At 29.3% G+C, this 22,693-nt stretch overlaps 2 protein-coding genes across 4 annotated transcripts; one reads left to right on the forward strand and one right to left on the reverse strand.

Annotated features, from left to right (window-relative positions):
- The first annotated feature begins 1,216 nt into the window (after nucleotides 1-1,216).
- Nucleotides 1,217-2,976, forward strand: LOC107936758 (60S ribosomal protein L18a). Its single transcript, XM_016869522.2, has 4 exons — nucleotides 1,217-1,479; nucleotides 1,823-1,938; nucleotides 2,052-2,115; nucleotides 2,478-2,976. Exons 1-4 carry the CDS (start codon nucleotides 1,465-1,467, stop codon nucleotides 2,817-2,819), a joined length of 537 nt encoding a protein of 178 aa, XP_016725011.1. The 5' UTR covers nucleotides 1,217-1,464; the 3' UTR covers nucleotides 2,820-2,976.
- Nucleotides 2,977-9,804: 6,828 nt separating this feature from the next.
- Nucleotides 9,805-12,281, reverse strand: LOC107922306 (L10-interacting MYB domain-containing protein-like). Of its 3 annotated transcripts, XR_005918050.1 has the most exons (4): nucleotides 12,147-12,281; nucleotides 11,960-12,013; nucleotides 10,592-10,836; nucleotides 9,805-10,501 (listed from the first exon to the last, which is right to left on the reverse strand). XR_005918050.1 is itself a non-coding variant. In XM_041100450.1 (3 exons), exons 2-3 carry the CDS (start codon nucleotides 10,775-10,777, stop codon nucleotides 10,331-10,333), a joined length of 357 nt encoding a protein of 118 aa, XP_040956384.1. In that variant the 5' UTR covers nucleotides 10,778-10,836; nucleotides 11,960-12,071; the 3' UTR covers nucleotides 9,805-10,330. The 3 variants fall into 3 exon arrangements, 2 of the variants coding, with proteins under 2 accessions (XP_040956384.1, XP_040956383.1); XM_041100450.1 differs by lacking the exon at nucleotides 12,147-12,281 and having other exon boundaries at nucleotides 11,960-12,071; XM_041100449.1 differs by lacking the exons at nucleotides 11,960-12,013; nucleotides 12,147-12,281 and having other exon boundaries at nucleotides 10,592-11,941.
- Between the last annotated feature and the right edge of the window lie 10,412 nt (nucleotides 12,282-22,693).

Genomic DNA, 22,693 nt, shown 5'->3' on the forward strand with positions numbered 1-22,693 from the left:
TATTTGAATATAACTAAAGAATTATACAAATATTTTTAAAATTTTTAATGATAAATTCGAATCCAATCAATATGAACCTAGATAAAGAATGAAAATAAAATTTGAATGGTGGATAAAATCATGGTTGTTTGAACCAGATCGGACAAGTTGATCAGTTTGATTGGATCCAGAGTTAATTAGGATACCGGTCATAAAAGAAACTTAGGGTGGTTGACGTGCAACTCGATAAAAATCGATTAAGCAGGACTAAAATTTTGTTTCAAAATTTCTTTATTTGTTAATATATTTTTTATTTTTTATGATTTTTTATGATTATTTAATGAAACTGATGAACTAATGACCCAATCGCTTTAACCACCTGTCTGAATTTGAGAACTTTAGATAAAACAAGCCAAGACAAAAAGTAAAAGTGTTAAAGTCTAGTATTCATATTTGAACATATTAAATATTTTTTTATTATGTAATTTTTTTATTAATTTCGCATTTTAAATTTTTATTAGAGATAGGAAATAGAAATTATATAAAGTTTGAATTCATGATTAATATCAATTAAAAATTTGAACGCAAGTCGTTGATTATTATACCAATGATTTACAGGGACGAATTTAGCCCTCAAAAATGGAAAAATTGCTATACAACCTTAAGAAATGTTGAAATTATAAATTAATATATTATTAAATTGTACTTTAATCTTCAAAAATGAAAAAAAATGTTAAATCCCTTTAAAAATATTTTAATAATAAATTTATATATGATAAAATTATATTTTGACTTCTTAAAAATTTATAACTCAATTCCGACCTTTTAAAAAATTTTAGATACACCCTAACCTTTTATAATAAATAGAAGTATATTATTTATTAAATTATTTTTCTACAACAGTCTGTTAATATTTGGTACACTAATAATATATATATTTTTCACAAATATTTCTTTCTACATACAACCTTAAAAAATTGGCATGTCTATTTTTTAAATATTTTTCTATACCCCTAAGTGTATCAAATATTTTCCCTTTTATTAAACGAAAACAATCATTGATAAATAAAAATTACATTTACAAATTTTATAATTTTTAATTTAAAAATTAAAAACAACTAAAATATGATCTGAAGTTAAGATATATTAATGTGACACTTTGAAATTATGCCACATATTTTTTATCTTAATTTTTTTATAAAATTATATTTTTTAATACTTTCTGTATTTCTTTGGTTTTTTTATATGTTTTTAAAAATTTTCGATTCACGATGTGGTTGAATCTCAAAATTTATGAAACTTAATGCTAATCCCTTAACTAAAAGGTTTAAAGTAATCCAAACCGACCCAATCCAGTGATCCGTTTACGCAGCCTAGGCCCTAGGGTTCTTTTTATGTAAAAGAGCTTGAAGTATATATAAGTCAAAGTAAAAAACCCTAGCTTCCTTCATCTCCTACATCGAGCGAAAAGAGTAAGAGACAACAATGGTTACTTTCCGGGTAAGTTGTCAACGCTTCGGTTCTATCTGATCTACCCCAGCCGCCTTCTCAATTTCCCTACTTTTTTTACTTCGATTTTCTACGATTTCTCCTCGTTTTGTTTTTTTGTTTTTTTTTTTAATTTTATGCTGAAATTTAGTTTCGATTTTGCGATGTTATTAATGGGTTTTGATCCATTAGAACGTTTGGGTTTTCATTTCTTTGAAATTTAGTAGTAAACTATGGGATAAAAGAGCTTCATTTTCTTAGCTACCAAATCGAGGAGTAATGCTTTTAAGCTGTTTGAATTAATGCCACAAAGAAAAAAAGAGATTTTTTATATTGGTTTTGTTTATGGTTGCAGTTTCACCAGTACCAGGTTGTTGGGAGGGCTCTTCCAACGGAGAACGATGAGCACCCTAAGATTTACAGGATGAAGCTTTGGGCCACCAATGAGGTTCGGGCCAAATCCAAGTTCTGGTTAGTGATTATTTTCATTTCTATCTGTGAATCTTTTTTTTTTGGGGGGGTTAATTTAATCCCCATTTTATTGAAGTTGTTGATTTGAGTGTTTGTTCTTGAATATTCATCAGGTACTTCTTGAGAAAGCTGAAGAAGGTTAAGAAGAGCAATGGGCAAGTCCTTGCCATCAATGAGGTAAAAATGCTTAGTGATATCCATTTGATGATTCTCTATTTATGAAGTAATTTGATGCTTAAGAACATCCTTTTCTTTATATGCTTGAATTTCTTGTTAGACTACTAGGGTCTTTATTTTTAGTATCGGAATCTATGTTGTGTCATTTAGTTTATCTGTTGAATTTAGATGGGGATTTTATGTTTTTATGCTATTGTCTTTAACATTGCTTTTCTTGTTGATCACAAATCGTTTAGATTCTGCTTTTGGGGGGAGGGGGCAGTTAATATTTGATTAATGTCGCGTATTGATTGTCTAATATGTCAAAAGGGACTTGAATTCTGATACATTAATTGATTTTGTTTTCAATACCCATTCTTCAGATTTTTGAGAAGAACCCTACCAAGATCAAGAATTATGGAATCTGGCTCCGTTATCAAAGCCGTACTGGTTATCACAACATGTACAAGGAATACCGTGACACTACTTTGAATGGAGCTGTTGAACAGATGTACACCGAGATGGCTTCTCGTCACAGAGTCAGGTTCCCTTGCATCCAGATTATCAAGACGGCGACCATCCCAGCTAAGCTATGCAAGCGGGACAGCACGAAGCAGTTCCACAACTCAAAAATCAAGTTCCCATTGGTATTCAAGAAGGTGAGACCACCTACCAGGAAGCTGAAAACAACTTATAAGGCATCGAAACCCAACTTGTTTATGTAATTTGTTTTATCATTTGATGAGAAATTTTTGTTAGTGAAATCATATCAGTTTGTTGATCAGATATTGTTTTTCATTTGAAAAGGTTGGAACTTTTGTTTGTTTGGGTTTTTCAGTATTTCATTTTTGTTTAATCAAATCGCCCGAAAAAGTTTGCATATTAAGCCACTCTCAATGTCTCAATTGATTTTGGTTTGGATATTTGGTTAAATCCTTTATTTCAATTTGCTTTTACTTGTTGGATAATCGAATTTGATTAAAATTATTTACTTTTTTACTATTAAGAATATTTTGGAGTTATGTATGACAAATTTCTAGTTCTTTTCAACTTCAAGCTTAAAGTATAATTTGTTTAAAAAAACATTAAATTAATTATATGCATTACTCATGACAAGTATTTAAATTGTTACTCTTTTTAGGTAATTTATTTTTTAAAAATATTTAAATAATTCTATGCATTATGCATGAGAAGTGTTAAAAAAATTTGTTATTCTTTTAGATATTTTAATATTATGATATTATTTTATGGATCTAATATGGGAAATAATAATATAAAAAATTTAAATATAAGGGTGTGTTTAATAAATCATTAAGAATTATCCTTTTATAGAAAATGAAATTTTACAATATTTAATTTTTAAAAAAATATGTTTGATAACCGTAATAATTTTTTACTTAATTCAATATTGACTTTGAGATGCTTATTTAAGAAAAGTTTGAAATGCTCATTCAAGAAAAGGTACAAATATTATACGTGGCTTTAGGTGAAATAAAAAGTTAAATATAGGATGAGTGAGATGTTGCGTTGAGAAAAATTCGTGATCATCCAACGTAAATTCTCTTTCTTTTTTTAAGTTTACCACCTTCTATGCGCTTAGTTTGGGTGAGAAGATTTATTTCTACCCATTAAAGATTATGATTGTGGTGGTAGATGAATATAACTTTTTGTATATGTAACTGTAGGATCAAATTATGACATGAAAGTATGTCATAAAATGTTGTCACTTTTTATATGTGTGAATTATAAAATAAAGATAATGATTGTACTAATGGATTAATATAACTTTTTGTATATGTAATTGTAGGATGGAAGCATGTAATAAATAGTAGTATGTGAAAATTATATATATTTGATTATGACATAGAAGCATGTCATATTAGATTCTAACTTTTTTTGTATTTGTAACTATAAGCTTAGGTGACCAATTATAATTCTCAACTTTTTTATAATTGTAGTTTTTTGCATTCAATTGGGATTGTTTGTATTAAATTTCGAGTATATTTTATTATGTTTTATGTATTGTTATGTGAAATTTTTTGGTAAACAAAAACAGTACTAATACGATAACAAATATAAGAATATATTACCAAGTGATATTAGCCGAACGGTCAATATCTGATTTGTGTAAATTTTCTATCGACACTGGAATTTTTATAAAAATCTGCACCTCATTGTAATATAAATTTGGAAGTCTAGTCATATGATCAGTAACTTTGTTGTGGTCCCTCGAAATATGTCGAAGACGAACTCTCCAATCATGACCCAACAGTTGGTGAATGATACGCAACTCCAACATTCTACTATTTACAGCACCACCTGCTAGAATGGCTTTAACTACCAAAACATTATCACACTCCACCTCTACTTGTCTGAATTTAGAATCCCATGCTATTTTTAGACCTTCTAAAATAGCTTTAATCTCAATCTTAAACATTGATTCCTCCTCAATCTGCATAGTGAATCCACTAATTCATCGAGTACAATGATCTCGAAACACCTCTCTAATCGAAATAGAACCATGAGGAACTGAAACTACACCATTGGTGTTGAGTTTTATCCACCCTCATTCTGCTCTAAATTTTTTAATCAAATATTGATACATTAATTTAATCTTATGTTAATTCACTTAACCCTATGTATTTTATTGCTATGTGGTTAGAAAGTTTTAGTTGTATCAATGTCATCATGACAAAATCAAAAATTAGATTTCTCCTTTGCCATTTTTAATCAGTATTCATGGTACAGACAAAAACTTAACTTTTAATATTAATTCTCACTCTACTTTTTTAAGGTAAAATTAATATATTTTTATCCATCCAATGTCCAGTTACCTAAAATACGATAAAAAATATTTATTAAAAGGTATATTCGTGATTTGTGCATTTAAATATTTTTTTTCAGAAAATAAAGGGTATATTGATTATTTAAGCCTTTTAATATATTTGGATATTTTTATAAAAAATTAAAAGGTATATTGATAATTTCATTCTTTTAACATTTATTTTTTTAATATTTTATATTTTTACAAAAAAAAAACTGTTAAAGGGTGTATTGATCACTTGTGCTTTTTTCGTAGGGCTAGTTTGGTAATACTTTTGAAAAGTGCTTTCGAAAAGTGCGGTGGAAAAATGCTTTTGAAAAATTTGAGTGTTTGATATTGCTGTTCAAAAGTTAAAATGTTCATTTTAGACATGATATTATAAAGCAACAAATATGTATTTAAATAATGTTCAAATTAGTTAATATTATGATATTTTAGCAAAAATATAAAAAATAATTTATTATAACTTATTGTTGATATTTTAATATATAATATTAATTTTAAATATTTCTAAGTAATTAATATTAATTATTTATTAAATTTAATTAGAATATATAAACTATATTTAAATATTTAAATATAATAATTAAATATTTGTAATTAGATATTGACACAATTGTATTATTTTAAAGATTATTTTTTATTTTTAATTAATATTTTTAACACATTTGTATTATTTTATTTTAAAATGTATTTGAATATTTAACTCATATTAGATATTAACATAACATAGAAAATATAAACCTAACAAATTAAAATATTACACATATTTGGATTAAAGTTTCAAAAAAGGATAATATTTATATACCAAATATAAATACTAAAAATTTTACAATAGCATTTACAATTTAAAGTGAATTCATTAAACTAGAAGCTATAGCATCTCTTGTTAATTCCATTTCAAAACCACTTGAATTGTTTGACTCACCGTCATCATCACCATCATCATCGTTGTCGTCATCATCATCACTTTCTCGACCATGCGCATTTTCTGAATCAATAATATTCTCATATGCCCAGTTAATATCTTCATATTCTATAAAATTTGCATCATTTCGATCGACATATTTTCGGATAAAATTGTGTATCGTCATTGTAGCAACAACGATCATCGTTTGCTTTTCAAAACTATAACTTGACATATCCCTTAAAATGACCTATTTTTTTTAAAACACCAAAAGTTCATTCAATCAAACTACATAATGATGAATGTGAATTGTCGAAACCATTTTTTTGAAAAACAGGGTCGACTTTAATTTTGAAATCGAAAACGAACACGAGAGTCGCCACCAATCCTTTTTGATGAGGTGTGATCGGGTCACCTAAAAAAGTGGTTGTTTTTAATAAATGACTTGATTTATTAAAACAACGTTTTTGGTCCACGAAATTCACAAAGACGGGTTTGGGATTCAGTTACGTATGAGGAAGGATTAGCACCCTCGTAACGCCCAAAAAATTGGTACCTAGTTGATTAATTACTGTCTTAGTGTCGAAAATTCAAAACTTTGAAGAGATTTAAAATACGATCCTTTGTTAAAATACTCGAGAGGGGTATGTTTCACGTTAATCGAGAAAGAGAATTATGTCCCGTAAGTTATGACACAATGTCTTGGATTCTCGATACGAGAATAAATGCAAAAAATTTACTTGTTTAAAAAGATATTCGACTATCTCAGGTTTAGAAAAGAGATCATGTCGAAAAACTTATGTTTGAAAAGATTCGTGTATTAGGATTTATCGAGAAAATCGAAACCTTGTAAGTTAGGGCACAACCTTTTCTAATATCAAAACATGTAGTTTTACTTATTTTAAAGCCATGATTTATGCATCAAATAAAATTAATCTAACACGAAATGGTAGAAATAAAACACGATATTAATATGAGTAACAAAACGATAATGAATACGATGATGTAAGCATAAATAATACGAGCAACAACAACAAAAATAAGATAAATAAATAAGAAAAGGATAAATTAATTATATAAAATAACAAGTAAATAAACAAATAGAACAAAAACGTCTTTAAAATAATAATGGACACATAAATAAATAAATAAATATCAAGTAAAACAATAATAACGATAAAGAAAATGAATAAAATTATAAAGATATAAAAAATATATATTTATGTATGTATATATATAACAAAGTTTGAAATTAAAAAAAAAAGGTATAAATGAGTAAATAATAATATTAATAATAGAATAGAAAATAATCCAAAGTTAAAAAACACAAAAGATATAAATAATTATATAATAATATATAATAAGACAAAATATATTTAAAATTTAGATAAGTAAATATAAATAGGAATATAATAATTATAATAATAATGCAAAATTAATATAATATAATAGTAATGAATAAGTAAATATAAAAGAAAACACAATTATAAAAATAATGAAGCTAATTAATAAAATAACAAAAATAACAAGAAAAGGACTAATTAGAATTTTAAAGCAGAGATTGGGGCAAAATAAAAAATAAAATAAAAGGGAAGGATCATTCTGAACACGTAAATAACATGGAGGGACTGAAAAGGGTAATTTTCCCTTCTCCTCCAAAACGACGTCGTTCGAATAGCGACTAAACTGAAAACGCAAAAAATCACGGGGTAAAAATTTAAAAAAAACTGAAATACTTGATTGAAATACCATTAAAAAGCGGAAGCGCTAAAGGTGCAATTAGCCCTTCCATTAAAAACACGCGAACCTTAGCTTGGAGCAGGTCGGGTCTCGGGTCAGGAGCCCAAAACGACATCGTTTTGGGGCTTTTCTGACCCTTCCAAAACGGTACCGTTTTGGTACCCTATGTAAATAAAAAATTCCTTAAAAAAATAATTTCCTCCCTCCCTTTTTACAAAAAAATTCAGAAAACTCTCTCTCTCTCTACTTCCTCTCCGGGCATTACCCCGAATCAGGCGAAGGGACCGCCGTCGGCCGCCGTACACGGTGGCCGGAGTTCGAGGTAAAATTTTTTCTCTCTTTTTTCTTATTTCTAATATATTTGTATATATATAAACTATTTTTTTAAAGAAGTAAAATAAAGAAAATATAGGTATATATATTTTCGAAGGAGGAAAATAAAGAAAAATAAATAAATAAATAGAAAAAAAACAAAGATCTTAGTACCTTATTTTCTTTGAATCTGTTTCAAATTTCTTCTTTTTGTATTTTGAAAGAAGTGTTTCTGTCCTTTTTTATTCATAAAAAAATCCCCCCTTTATAGCGGTTTAACATCACTTTTATAGCCATTTTTACAAGGTTTTTTTTTAATCTATTTGTTGTCACTTCTTGCAGGCAAGTGGATGAAGCAGGTGGTGGCAGGTGCGGCGCAGCAGTGGTAGTGGCAGACGTGCGGCGGCTAGGGTAGCTAGGGTTTCAGTTTTCCTGAAACCCTAGTTTGACTTTTGTCATTTGGGTTTGGGTTGTTTTGGGTATTGGGCCGTTGGGCTGGTATTGTAATTGGGCTACTGTTTATTATTTCATTGGTTTTATTTTTTTTACTTGGGCCCGGGAAAAATTTGGGCTTTACATGAATGATTGAATATCTCTTCTATACCAGATACTGGTCTACCTCTACAAAAGTCAAGTAAATGATATCGCTGACCTCTATATGGTCCAAGATAACCTTTCATTTGAGGATATCCAGAATCAACAAGATAATATTTTCCTACAAGTCATAATATAACAAACAATTAATTCAAGAAATTTTTTTTATAAAAATTATCAATTAAAGAACTTATACTTTATTATTTAAAAAATCACATATAAATAAAATATCTAACCATTTGGTGGGTGCGGAAATTTGTATTTTGGATCTCAAATTGCATCAAGAAATATTCTAGTGTCATGTGCCGGTCTTTCCCATCCAGTCATGACAAAGGTGAAACACATATTAAAATCACATACTGCCATAACATTTTGAGTCGGGATACTTTTTCTTCCAATTTAGGGAATTTGTTCATTTGGTGGAAGAATATCGGCAATATGAGTACCATCAATTGCACCTATGCAATCCTGAACAAATAATCATATTAGTCATATTAGTCTTGTGCATATTTTTAGTCGACCAAATATATTAAAATATAATAATATAAAATTAAATTTTAACCTTAAAATGCGACATATATCTAGAATCATTACGTATTTTTTCGGGTATTGAGCTAAAAAAAGGATCTTCGGTTGCAATTAGATCAGTGGCCATCCTTGAAACTTTCTCAAGCACAATTGCAAAGTATCGACTTATTATTGATCCAAACTTTTGAAATCTTTCTCGACATTAGGAAACTTTTGCACCGGTGCCCAAGATGTATAAAAAAATTCCCAACATTTCACTAGAAGATATGTTTCTTGAAGTTTGCAAGTTGTATCTTGTCTCCAAAACTCTCAACAAACTTATGAATACCATTTTAGGCATCCTAAAATTAATCATACAACGTGATTCATGACCGTCAAGGATCTCTCGGATCCATGTCTCACCTGACTGTTTTGAATCCATGCATGGTTGCTTCAATATATACTTCTCGTAATATAATTGCACGGAAGAAGATGCAACAACAAATAATCAGTTAAAACATTCCATGCGTTGTAAAATCTCTTTCTTTTCCCTTTCATCATCACTTTCATCACCGCTGTAATTCTCAACTATACTTATCACCTGTGAATAAATTTTATATCCAAAATCATATATAAACAACTATTGATAAAACTAATTTAGTATAAATAAGCAGAACATAAATTCAATATCCAAATACCAAACATAAACAACTATTAATAAAACTAGATTACACATAAATAAGTAGAACATAAATTCAATATCCAAAAACCAAACATAAACAATCATTGATAAAACTAGATTACACATAAATAAGTAGAACATAAATTCAATATCCAAAAACCAAACATAAATAACTATTGATAAAACTAGTTTAGCATTGTTGTTAAGTCACATAATAGATATCTCTGAACCCTAGAAGATCAGAAAATTTTCAACTATCCTCCATTTCCGTCTTAAGCCACAAAGCTCTAATCTTGGGATTAATTGATAAAAACATAATTCGCTTGTCCTTATTGAGCAATAATTTAAGTGAGAAAAAGTATAGCGGACTAGCTTCTGGAACTTCTTCTGACATGCTGTCAAGCACTTTGACTGCTTGTGGAATACCATATAGATCCATAATAGGAGTCAAACTAGATGTGGCTTGACTCATATTGTTAGCTGCATTGCATAATTTTTCTATTTGACTGGACAATCTTGCAGCCCTCCAATTTGCTTTGAGGATTTCTTTCTTCCAGTTTTAAAATGTGAACTTGATATCTCACGGTTTTTTTCTTTTTTGACCATTTCCATCAATTTGAACATTATTTGAAATGTGAATATCATTTCTCACATTTTCTTCTTCATTCTCTTAAGGTATTTCGTTGTTAACATCCTCAAAAAAATCACTACGGAGTGTACCAGAAAAAGGTGCCCATGCTTTATCACCTGTTGCAACTATCCCCATGAACATTTGGTCCAACTTCCCTTCGAATTCAAGATCAACGCCCGATGTTCTAAATTTTTGAGCTTCAAGCACAACCTACATTTAAAGTGATAGTTTAATAACAGTAATTATCAATAACCTCATAAATAAGAAAAAAAACAAAAATATTCAGAATTATTAATGTACCTTTAGCCTACTCTCCCACCAATCATCTGATGCATCAACAGTTCTTTTTATAAGATTCCACCCTAGACTAGTATCTTTGCCTTTAAGTTTCTTCCAAGCTTTCCATTCTTTTTTTAGGGCATCCCACCTATTTTTAAGTTGTCTTTGTGAAAAAGCCTTGCTCGTTTCTTTCTCAAAGTTGGTCATTATTTTCAACCATCCATCTTTTGTGAAATGAGTACCAAGCCTATTGCCTTTCAATATCTCTTTAATAAAAATATCACAAAATATTTCTGTCAATCTCTTATCCCACATTACTTTCACTTTTTCACCACTAAATTCAACCGCCAAAGTACTCATCTATTGTGTATACGAACAGATTCGTTTCAGCCAGTAAAGCAATCAAGAAAATCAAATGTCACATAAGTATATTTGTTTACATGTGTATCAAAATATTTTCCTCTAATATTAATTTTACCAAAAAATGGACCCGACAGTAAATGTTATATGACTTTGTTATATTCCCACTGTCTAATGAAACTTCAAAAATTAGCCTAACAGCAATAACATGGCTAGCTCCCAAATGCCATCAATTTTTATGCTTAAAATTTAGGTATTCACTATAACATGTGACCATGTCAGTTAAAGCAAAAAAAACTTACAATCACAGAGAGTGGCTAAGCCTATAAAGATAGATTATTTTTCTATTTTATTCATTTTTTTCAATTTCTTTTGGCTTTACTTTGTTTTGTCATTCAACAGCAATCCTCAAAATCCAGCCTTTTTCCAGCAATTACTCAATTTCTAAAATCCTTCAAATTTCCCTCTTTTTAAATTTCTTTTTTCAAGCTGTCATTGTCTATAGAGGTAAAGTTCATTTCTTTAGGAAAAAAGATAAATAGAATTTTGCAAATTGATACATCAATGTTAACTGCATCCAACTATCGTCCCCAAATCTTGTATCAACAAAAACCCATAACAAAAGTGAGAAAGAGAAAAGATCGAGCAAATCACGAAAGAAACATAACATCACTAGTAGCAGTATAGGAGGATTGCATTCGGAATCAAAGTTAGACTATTCAGAATCCAAGGCAGAAGCAACGAAAGAACAAGCTAAGCTATGATAAGAAATGACTTGCATGCACAAAATTGGCAACTTGGAGGTGAGGATGTAGTGTTGGTTTTATTTTGAATTATTTGATGGCTAATGATTGATTTAGTGTTGCGGTTTTATAATTATAGGATGCAGCTTGCCATACAAAAAACGGCTCTGTCCAGATGTTGCTATGCAAGAGGATAGCCATAAGCCTAGATGAAGGCTGACAACTTAAAGAGAAAGTCTATCAAACATGAAAGAATGAAATGAAGAAACGTAATAAGCTCACAAACCTAAGATTTACTTTGTCAAGTCCAAGAACCAAGGGTACAAGCAAAAGAGAAAAGCTGAAAAAGATGTGAAAAAGTTAAACTATATTTCATAATTATTTCATAAAATCAAACAATCAGAAAATAACTAAAAACTAAATCATAATGATCAATTAAAGAGAAGAAAAATAGAAGAAAAAGATAAACTCACCGGTGGAGAAGAGGAACAAAGAACCAGAGGAAAAAGTAAAGTTCAGACAAAAGAGAAAAGGGGAAAAAAAGTCTTCTAACGTCTATTTGGAAGAAGAAATAGTAATGTTAAAAAAGTAAAATACCAGCTAAAAGCACTTTGGGGCTGAAAAATCATCTGTGAAAAAGCACTTAAAATAAGTTAAAAAAATTTCTACACTAACGTCTGTTCTTTATTGCTTTTTAGGGAAAAACACTTTTTAATGAAAAACTCATCTGAGAAGTATTGGAGAACAAAGCCTTAGTCTATTAGAGCGTCTCTTCCTGTGAACCAAATATAGGAATATTATTATTATATTCATTCTATCCCATCAAACTAAATTATTGTAATACTCATTCTATTTCATTTCCATCCCCAAAGAATAACATTTCATTACGTTTGATTCCATAATAGCGAACCAAACATATTGTTATGATTTTATTTTAAAAAAATATATATTTAAAATAAAATATACCTTTATTTTTGTTAAAATAATATATTCAAAGTATTCTATTTAATTTTTATCCAAAATAATATAAAATATCATATTAATAAAATTAAAATTATCAAATAAGTATTGACCACAAAAATTATCAAGTAAGTAATTTTAAAAATAAAGATTTATTATTATCAAACAACATAATTTTATTCGACGCATTAATAAACAATTCTATAATAAATTCTATCTTAAAATTTTTCATTATTTAATTTTTTAGTCTATCAAACAATACTTAAATCATAAAAATTGTAAAATTAAAGGATATGGAAAGAAAATCCCATAAAAATTAACTAGAATTTTTAAATTAAGTAAATATAATTTTTTATACCTTTTGATTTGATTATAAAAAAATATTTTATTAAAAATATTTTCATAAACCATAAAACATTATAGGCAAGGCTTATTATGTAATATATATTTATATTGTTAATAAAATCTCTAATTGAGTTGGTGTCACGAGTTAATTAGGTACCAACTCATTTAAGACATGACTAATATGTCTTTTTATTAAATTACTACTATTATTATTTTGATAACATTTTTGTCTTTTCATATTTTTATATAGTTTTAAAATAAAAGAACTAAAATTAGCATGTCTAAAGATGGAACCTGTGTTTAATATATTTATAAACAAATTTTTTACCATTACACAATAATAATTCCTAATTAAACTTAAAAAAATTAACTTTTAACATAAAATGTTTTCTCTTACCAAATTTATGTATATAGATAATATCACCGATTACGTTTGTGTCACAAGTCAACTCGATATTTAATTTTTTAAAAATAGAATTTTAATATTGAATTTTCTTTTCACTAACTGGATAACTTTTTGATGTGCTATAGAAAAATGAAAATACCAAGACAAACAATTGGAATGCATTTAATATTCTTAATATGATGTATTTACCTATTTCAATTTTCTTTTACTCAAATGTTAAACTATTTTTTATTTTAGTTTCATACGTATTGCATATGTGTTGTTATTATTATTAATTTCAAACCTTATGTTTCATTATTTATTATATGTTATTTTTAGACAAATATATGTGTTCTAAATACATAGTTTCCACACGCATATGCGTGTAATAGGATCTCTAGAACATATAATATAACAATGTACATAGACTAAAATTACGATAAGTGGCACTATTGTTATAGATGTATCATTAAATTATACAAAATTTTAAATATTTTCAAATACTACTAAAAAGTTAGGCCAAATAGGCAATATATGCCATTTTTTTAATGGGCCAAATAGGCACTTTTTTTTAAGATTTAGGGAAATAGCTCGATTTTGGAGAGAGTGTGTGAAAGCGCGCCCAGTTGCCAACTATACAGAAAGCACGTCCATCTAACGCTCATTTCCCCAACGGTACAAATTCTAACGTGCCAATGGTAAAATTTTTAAACAGCCCAACAGTTATTTTATTTTCCTATAAATACCAAGTCATTTTTCATTCTTTTCACTCAAATCCAACTCTCTCTAAACTCTTAATTCTCTCAAATTTCTCAAGATTTGTTCGAAATTTTCCAATACATTTGTATAAAAATATTGTAGTTTTATTTTATTATTTCGTAGATTATACATTTCAATTAAATTTTCACGAATGTCAAGTTCTTTTATTTGTTTCGACGACAACCATATTTCCGCCGCTCAATCGGTAATGGTAAGGAAAATTTTTAATTAAGTTAATTTTAAATTTTTTTAATTTTTAAAATATTTTATTTTGTTTATATAAATAAGCTGATGATCGTGTTTTGGAGGGATTCATACACAATTTATCAAAGAGCCCAAACTGTGAAATTCGTGGTTATTTGCAAGATGTAGGATTCTTACATGCGTCTCATATGCTTGGGGATTGTAAATTGGATCCTGTACTAATCAGTGCGTTGGTGGAAAGATGGAGACCTGAGACACACACATTCCATCTTCCATATGTTGAGTGTACAATGACACTCGAGGATGTAGCTTTACAATTCGGTTTACCGATGGATGGGTCAGTCGTTACGGGGTAGTGGTAGTTCCCGGTAAAGAGGACCTTTACGAGGCATTGTTGGGGAAGGTACCAAACAAGTTTTAAGGTGACCGAATATAGATGAGATGGTTGGAAGATAATTTCAAAGACCTTCTCGCGGATGCGACTGACGTCGTCAAAGAATAATACGTCTGAGCATTCATCCTGAGGTTAATCGGAGGCATTCTAATGCTTGATAAATTTTGAAATTTGGTACACATAAGGTGGCTAATACATCTAGTTGACTTCAAAGAATGTAGTCGACCGAGTTGGGGATCAACCGTGTTTGTCACATCGTATAGGAAGTTGTGTCGGGCGACGAAATCAAATAAGATATCAATTGGTGGTTGCCTGCTCCTGCTGCAGTCATGGGCATGGGCATGGTGGCGGCTTCAATTTTTATGTCCCTAAGGGAACGACCCTTATACATTCTCATTAGGGACAAGGTAAAATTCATTTGATAATAATATATAGTTACCATGGTAAATGTTATTTATTTATTATATGTTTGAATTAACATATTGTTTGAGTAGGTGGAACCATGGGCCGAGTTATGTGGGACTATCGAAGCAGCTCGAAGATATTCAACAACTATTAGATCAACGCTCAGAAGCCAATGTTAGTTATTTAATTTTTCAAACCTATAATAATTATGCAATGATTTGGAATTTAAAATTTTACAGATAACAAAATTGATAATTATGCACTGCAGTTTGAATTGATGTCATATGTTGATCCAAATATCATAGAATGTACCCCTGCTTGAATTTTCAGCCATTCAGAGTATGTAAGGTGCGAAGGTGCCATTGATAGTTTACGAGATAGTGGAGATGCACGAATTCGATCGAGTAATGCGATAGTTCGGTGGAGGAAAAATACTTCGTCGCCACCGCAAGACATCGAAGCACTGCACAAGCTTGATTTGAGGGGAAAAACTGAAGAAAATTGGCGAGATTTTCACAAATAAGTATATCGACATTTGGGATCGTAGGATAAATTTCTTACCCATTCGCAAACCTTTTTTCACACTAGACACAACGACCTCTTTGGAGTACGTGCCTTAGTTTAAACTCGCTGGCAAGCCATATCTATTATCGGTGGAGGCGAGGATTAGGCAAATTCGTCTGAAGTGACCATGACATCCGTCCCAGAATTATATGTCCAGAGCAAGTGTCGCGACGAGTTCGTCATCAGCTCTAACCCAACAAAGGGCACCGGTGTTTGCACCACATCCCGGTTAGTTCCCTCTATATGTTCTTATTCCTTTCATTAACCCCATATATTTTTCACAAACAACACATTATGTACCACTGCAGCATCCTACATCTACATCTTCTGTAGGTATATATTTTGCGTCACCTTTGTCCCTAACATATTACGCCTCGATGCCGACACCAATGCCAACAACAATGATTCTCGGATATTATGCTCAGTCGGGTTTTGTGACATCGTACGATTATTCACCAATAGTGTTAGAAACACCCACTGCGTCGTTGTTTTATCAAGGTGGCTCATCGTCGTAACCACCTTCTTGTAGAATTGAGGACACATGATGGGAGGCTAGGATAACGTCGCACTCAACCACGAAAGAATGAGATGGATATGGAGACGAAGACGAGGGTGGAGAAGAAGATGAAGAGGATGGTCGAGATGAAGATGAATACAGGGGTTGAGGTGAAGATGAAGATGATGATCACGATCAAGAAGAGGAGCTAGCACCCCAAGTTGTACACGCACCCAACTAGATGCACTTTCACACTCTTTCCAAAATTGAACTATTTCCCTAAATCTTCAAAAAAACGACCTATTTGGCTAATTAAAAAAATCGGCATATCTTACCTATTTAGCCAAAAAGTTATTAAAGGAAACAATATTAAGTACACATAAATAATTTTTTTTTAAAATAAATATTTTTAATGAGTTAATTAAAAAATCAATAGTGTTTAAAAATATCAAAATTAAATATTAGATTTTATAATATTTCATAATTTTAAAAAATAAAAATGGCAATATTTAAAAAAGTTATCAAAAATATTTAAAATTTATACAAAATTTTAAAAAATAAACAAATAATAAAAAAAAGAAATTTAAAAACACAAATAAATGAATACTATTTAAAAAATTTTAAAAATTAAATGAAATTTAAAATTGTCTAAAAACATGTTTTAAAAAATTAAGTACTTAATAAAATATTTAAAACCATTTAAAAATCCTAAACCCTAAAACAATCAATAAAAAATATTTTTCTCTAAAAATCAATAAAAATATATATGAAAATTTATATGAAGTTAAATGTTTTTAACTGTAATATATTTTTAAAAAAAAATATATTTACTAATTGCATACCTTTTTATATTTTCTTTAACATATCATTACTTACAACATACTACATTAAATATTTATTTGAAGACTTAATTTCTTTACAAAAAGAACTATACTTAAAGTAGTGTAGAATTATTGAGTCGTATTATATCACTTATTCAACCATCTATGTTACATCTCCAGTAATAAAATGATTTATTAATTTTAACATTTTTATAGAATAACATGCTTTATATTATTTCTTAAATTATTCATAAAAACTATAATAAAATAAAAAAATGATTTAATATCATATTCTATAACAAGGATTTGCTTTAAATATGGAAAATTTTGCTTACTTACCATACTTCATTGCTGCCACGTGTAAATATTAATTGGTTTGAAAATGATAAATGTGTAGTGAGAAATTATTTTATGGATCCATCCTACCACATCATCCATGGTCCATTTCTAATTATCTAATAGTATTTCAGTAATTTTTTTTCTAAACCCCAAACCTCGAACCCTAAACCATAAATTTTAAACCTCAATCTCGAAACCCTAAACCTCAAACTTCGAACTCAAAACCATGAACTCAATCCCATATTAAGCCCCAAACCTTAAACTCTAAACCTCAAACCCTAAAACTAAGTTTAGGGTTTAGAGTTCAAGCATCTGGAATTTGGGTTTGAGGTTTGGGGTTCAAGGTAAAAAAATTACCAAAATTATATGTCAATAACCTGGAAAAGTTACTGATATATCATTAAATAATTGGAAAGGGATCATAGATGATGTGGTGGAAAGAGTTCATAAAATAATTTTTCCTTTTAATCAACACTCTGGATTACTATATGTGAAATAAATTATTTGAAATTTACAATTAATTGTTTAAAAATTTCACTTAACAAATTTTATGTTAATTTTATTTGAAATTTTTGGCATATATAAATTAACTTAAATTCTTAAGGCACACTAATTTAATCTTTCTAAAAAATACACTTTATTTTAGTAAAGAAAACAAGCTAATTACATAATAACTCTTTGGGCAATACTGTTACTAGTTTGACCAATAGAAAACAGTGCTAACACCTCTCTTAGAATATTCGCAAATAACTTCAGTTCAAAACTGGTATCAAAAGGCCATTTTAACCGGAAAATCAGCAACTTTACCAAAAAAAATACACGTTTAAGATTCTTATATGCACTATTCTTTGGCAATGAAATCCTTTGATTAAACTGCCAACAAAATTTTCTTAATTAACAAAAATTCTTAATTTTTTTGCATGTAAGTTTTTTTTTTCACAATTGTCTGTAAAAAGAATCTTGCATCAATTTGCTTTTATTGCGACTAAAAAGCCTTCCTATATTTAAATTAATAATATTCAAGTATTAAATATATTTAGGCTGGTTCGAACTTTGGAGATAACGTTATTGGGAGGGGCAGTCACAAACCCCGAACATGAACCTTAAAACGGACATGTATAATTATTTAGGCTTAAAGGTGTAAAAGGCCTTTGAATTTTAAAAAAAACAATTAAATCCCTGCTTTTTTCATCAAAAAATCTATTTGATCGTTAATTTTACTATTGACAGTTAAAGTTAATGGCGCTGTATTTTTTCTTTTTTCAGTTAACTCTGCCACGTCTCACGTCGTGGTTGTGACACGTGGCAATTTTAAAAATAGAAAAAGTTAAAACATAGAAAAAAATTCATAATTTTTTCCTTATAAATGTACTATACTACATTTTTCCATATAAATTTCAAGCATAAACCAATTTTATAATCCTTCGATTATAATTGCTTTTATAAATCTAATTTGCAGCAGAATTATGCTAGAGTGTCAAAGAGTAAATCAATTTTATAACTTTTTTTTATAATATTTAGATTACTATTATTGCACGTAAAATAGGTGAAAAAATAATATAGTATAATCTAACCTTTATAAAACAAATTTAGAAAGTGTTTAATAATTTTTAGGCTTAATGATAAATTTGGCCATTAATATTTGCACGTTTTGTCAAAATGGTCCTAATTGTATTTTTGAGCTTTTTTGGCTATCAACCTTTGTTCTTTTTTCAATCTGCTTTTTCTAACAGATTCAATGAAAATATCATTAAATAAGTTAACGGGAGTGATGTGAAATTTCATGTGTGAAATATTTTTAATGAGATATAATTTATTACTTAGATGACCCAATAAGATAATTACATGTAGAAAATAATAAAATAAATAATAAATTAAATTAAAAAATAACTCTTAATTTAAAGAAAGTAAATGTAATTATCTAAAAAAATTAACTCAGTAGAAAAACTTCTCAGCAAACAAACGTATGAAAGATTGAAACCTTGAATTTATTCATTAAATCTATTAGAAAAAGCGGATTGAAAAAAAGAATAACGGTTGATTGTAACATTCCGAAATTAGGGGTTAGAAGGGTTGAGGTTTTGTGTGTAAGTCAGAGACTTCGAGTAGGTTTTTATGTTTTTTTTAGCGTTTTTAAAACAAGATGAGCATGTGTTTTAGTGGTTAGATATTCAACTTACACTTGGTCTTGAGATTAAATCCTGATGTGTGAATAAAGGAAATTTTGTTTTAATTTATGTAAATATTATTTTTACATTAAATTTATTTATTGTTTTAACTTTATTTTATTTTTACTATAATTTGTTTTGAAAACAGAAAATATCTCAATTTTGGCACGTTCGTTTTCCTTATTCCCACTCTCACGTTTGTCCCTTCCACTGTCTCCCAAAATTTTTTATTTTAGATTCTTTTGGGTTTCATACACTTTTCTTTTCTTTCGTTCCTTAATTCTTTTTGTTGTTCTTCAATTTACTTCTTTTACTCCAATACCGATGTTGATTTTTGTCTCGTTGGAGGTTAGCGTGATTTTCCGTTCTAGTTTCAAATCGGATTCGAGTAGAAGTGTAAGTGTGTGGTTTTGGTTTTGGTCGATTTTTCCTCTTAGTTGTATTGATTCCATCCGAATTGAATTCCTTTTAGGTTGTTGTGTTTTTCGTAATCAAGTTTCAAAACGGTAGTAGAGGTACATCGGTTGATTGTCAGTGTGTTGGAAGCATATATCAGGTGTGTTTCTGAATTAAGTGGTTAGAGGTTAAATTGATAGTGAAATGCATGATCTCTAATTGGTTTTGGTGTGGGATTTCAGTACTATAGATGTTAGGGATTAATTTGCAGAGGAAAATCTTGATTTTTGGTCTGCTTCGGTGTGGTTTTGTGACCACACGGGTGGCCCACGGGCGTGTGCCTTGGACACACGGTCGTGTCCCTCAGCCACACGAGTGTATGAGATTTCCACACGGCCATGTCTACTTTGCTTCTTATTTTGACACTTTTGGACAGTGAGTTACATGGGTTACTCACACAGCCATGTAACTTGGACACACAGGCGTATGCCCCTTCCATACAGCCATGTTGAGTTGCACATGGCCATGACCCTTCCACATGGCCGTGTGGCCTTGTTTCACAAAATTTTTTTTATTCATAAATTGTCTCATTTTAAGTTTTTATGTAATCCGACCCTCAGTTAAGCCTTGGTAAGTGTGTTTGAGACTCAGTCTAGTTTGGGTTCATGTATGCATGTGCATTTGTGGGTTTAATTTAAATGTTCGTTTATGTGATAATATGATGTGATGAATAAATTTGAGTTATTGTTGCTATCATAACTTAGTATGGTAATACAAGTATAATCAAAACTGAATCTGTTCAATTGAAAACATGTATGCATGTTTCTATATGTTTGTTTGCGTAATGTGTGCATTACTGCATTAGCATTAAAATTTTGGGATTTAGCAATGGAGAGAAGGAAGACTAGTTTGACAATTTTAGTTGTAATACTTCTGTACAGCAATTTACCGCACTACATTATACGTATACCAGCTCAGTTGTATACATTCATTCGAGTGGCTTAGTTCCACATTTGCGGTGTGTAGGGTGGATGGGCCTATTAAGGTCCTATGTGGTGTGCAGAGGGGGACGGAGTGGTGTTTGGTTGGATGGGTGGAATCTTTACTCTGTTGCATTCATTTCACATTTGGGTATAAGTCTGTCTGTCTGGTTGTGGAGTTAATTGAGTAATAATTTGAATAGTTCGATTGTCTTTGGTATCCGCTATGATTGGAATTATACCTTTATGTTATGCTTGTTAATGAACCACTCATGAGACTAATTATTGATATAAGTTATTCGTTCACTGTCTACGTGTGCATATTGGAAATATTTGTTCCGTTACCTTGTCAATTGCCTTTGTTCTTGATTTTGGACTCACACTAAGCTCATGTAACTCACCTCCCCTTAGTGTTTCTTTCTTTCAGGTAATTCTCATATTGGTGTTGGACTCTGTACATCGGATATCTCAGAACTTCTACTCGGGTTTTTTCTCAATTTGGTTTGGACTTACCAAAGTTCCAATAATTTTGTTATATCATTTTCTATGAGACTGTAGGTAATTTTGTTTTACGGATTGTGGTATTAATTACTTTGGTATAACTTTTCGTAAGAGGTTTTGATTATTCTGAAAACTTTGGGTTAAACTTTAATACAATGTAAGTTTCAAACAAACAATACTAGTTTCCGCTGTAAATAATTTTTGTAATGCCGGTCTTTAAAATTTCCAAGTCAAATTTGATTACAAAATCCGCGTATAATTTGTTAAACGATTTAGCTCGATTTAAGCAAACCGTATTCAGGTTAAGTTTTAAGAAATTCTTTTGTAAAATGTTTTGGGACCACTTCGGTGATCAATGTAACCTCCAAAACTTGGTCTAACTTCTAGGCCGGGTATCAGGGTGTTACATTGATGGCCAAAAAAAGCTAAAAAATACAATTAGTCATTTTGAAAAAATATGCAAACATTAGTGACCAAATTTATCATTAAACCTAATTTTTATAACACTTATGCTTGAGTGCTCAAGTATGTGTCGTTGCAAAAATAATATAAAATTTATAATATAGTTTTTATAGATCTAATTTGTTTTTTAATCAAAAATTGTCATACAATTAATACATAAAAATTATTATGGGATTTTTTTTATTATCTTTCTATATAAAATCAATAAAAGTTCACACTGGGAAGACAATATACCAATTTCCATGCGTGGGATCCGTCTAAAGATTTAAATGAAGAATCCGAGCAAATCTTAGGAACAATTGTCGAGTAAGAAGGTAGATTTAAGTTTTTGTTTACTTTTTTAGTTTAACTAGATTTTCTACCAAAAAAAAAAGTCTACACTTAACGACTTTCGACATCAAAATATTAAAACAATCAATTTTATCATTTCAACCAAAACTTTATTTAATTTTTATATCAACTTTTAACAATTATATATTTTTAGAGGAATGTTTTTTTTTTCAAATTTAATATCATATTAAACATCTAATATAAAATTTAATAATTTTTTTTTCTAATTTTGGAGAGAAAAGAAGTTGAATGGTGATTCCCAAATCTGATAAATTTAACCAAACTAATAAATTTCTGACTATGGTTTCATGACATGTGATATGACATGTAATGAAATAAATCAAATAATTGATCTCACTTCCATTGGTTTTTCAATTTAGTCTTTTTAGGGAAAAGGAGACAAACTTTTGAAGCTTGAATTGATTTAGAAACCTTGAAATTTTTTCAATAAATTTGGTATTTGAGGGCTTCAATTAAATGCACTCTAACTATGATGGTTGGTATGGTATCG

The sequence above is a fragment of the Gossypium hirsutum genome, chromosome D09 (genome assembly GCF_007990345.1).
Source record: "Gossypium hirsutum isolate 1008001.06 chromosome D09, Gossypium_hirsutum_v2.1, whole genome shotgun sequence".
Classification (NCBI taxonomy): domain Eukaryota; kingdom Viridiplantae; phylum Streptophyta; class Magnoliopsida; order Malvales; family Malvaceae; genus Gossypium; species Gossypium hirsutum.

Coding starts and splice junctions, on each gene's coding strand:
- LOC107936758 (XM_016869522.2), top strand. Junction 1,939..2,051: donor CGGGCCAAATCCAAGTTCTG/GTTAGTGATTAT, acceptor AATATTCATCAG/GTACTTCTTGAGAAAGCTGA. Junction 2,116..2,477: donor AAGTCCTTGCCATCAATGAG/GTAAAAATGCTT, acceptor CCCATTCTTCAG/ATTTTTGAGAAGAACCCTAC.
- LOC107922306 (XM_041100449.1), bottom strand. CDS start 10,930: ATGAGTACTTTGGCGGTTGAATTTAGTGGTGAAAAAGTGAAAGTAATG. Junction 10,502..10,591: donor GGTGGGAGAGTAGGCTAAAG/GTACATTAATAA, acceptor CTTTAAATGTAG/GTTGTGCTTGAAGCTCAAAA.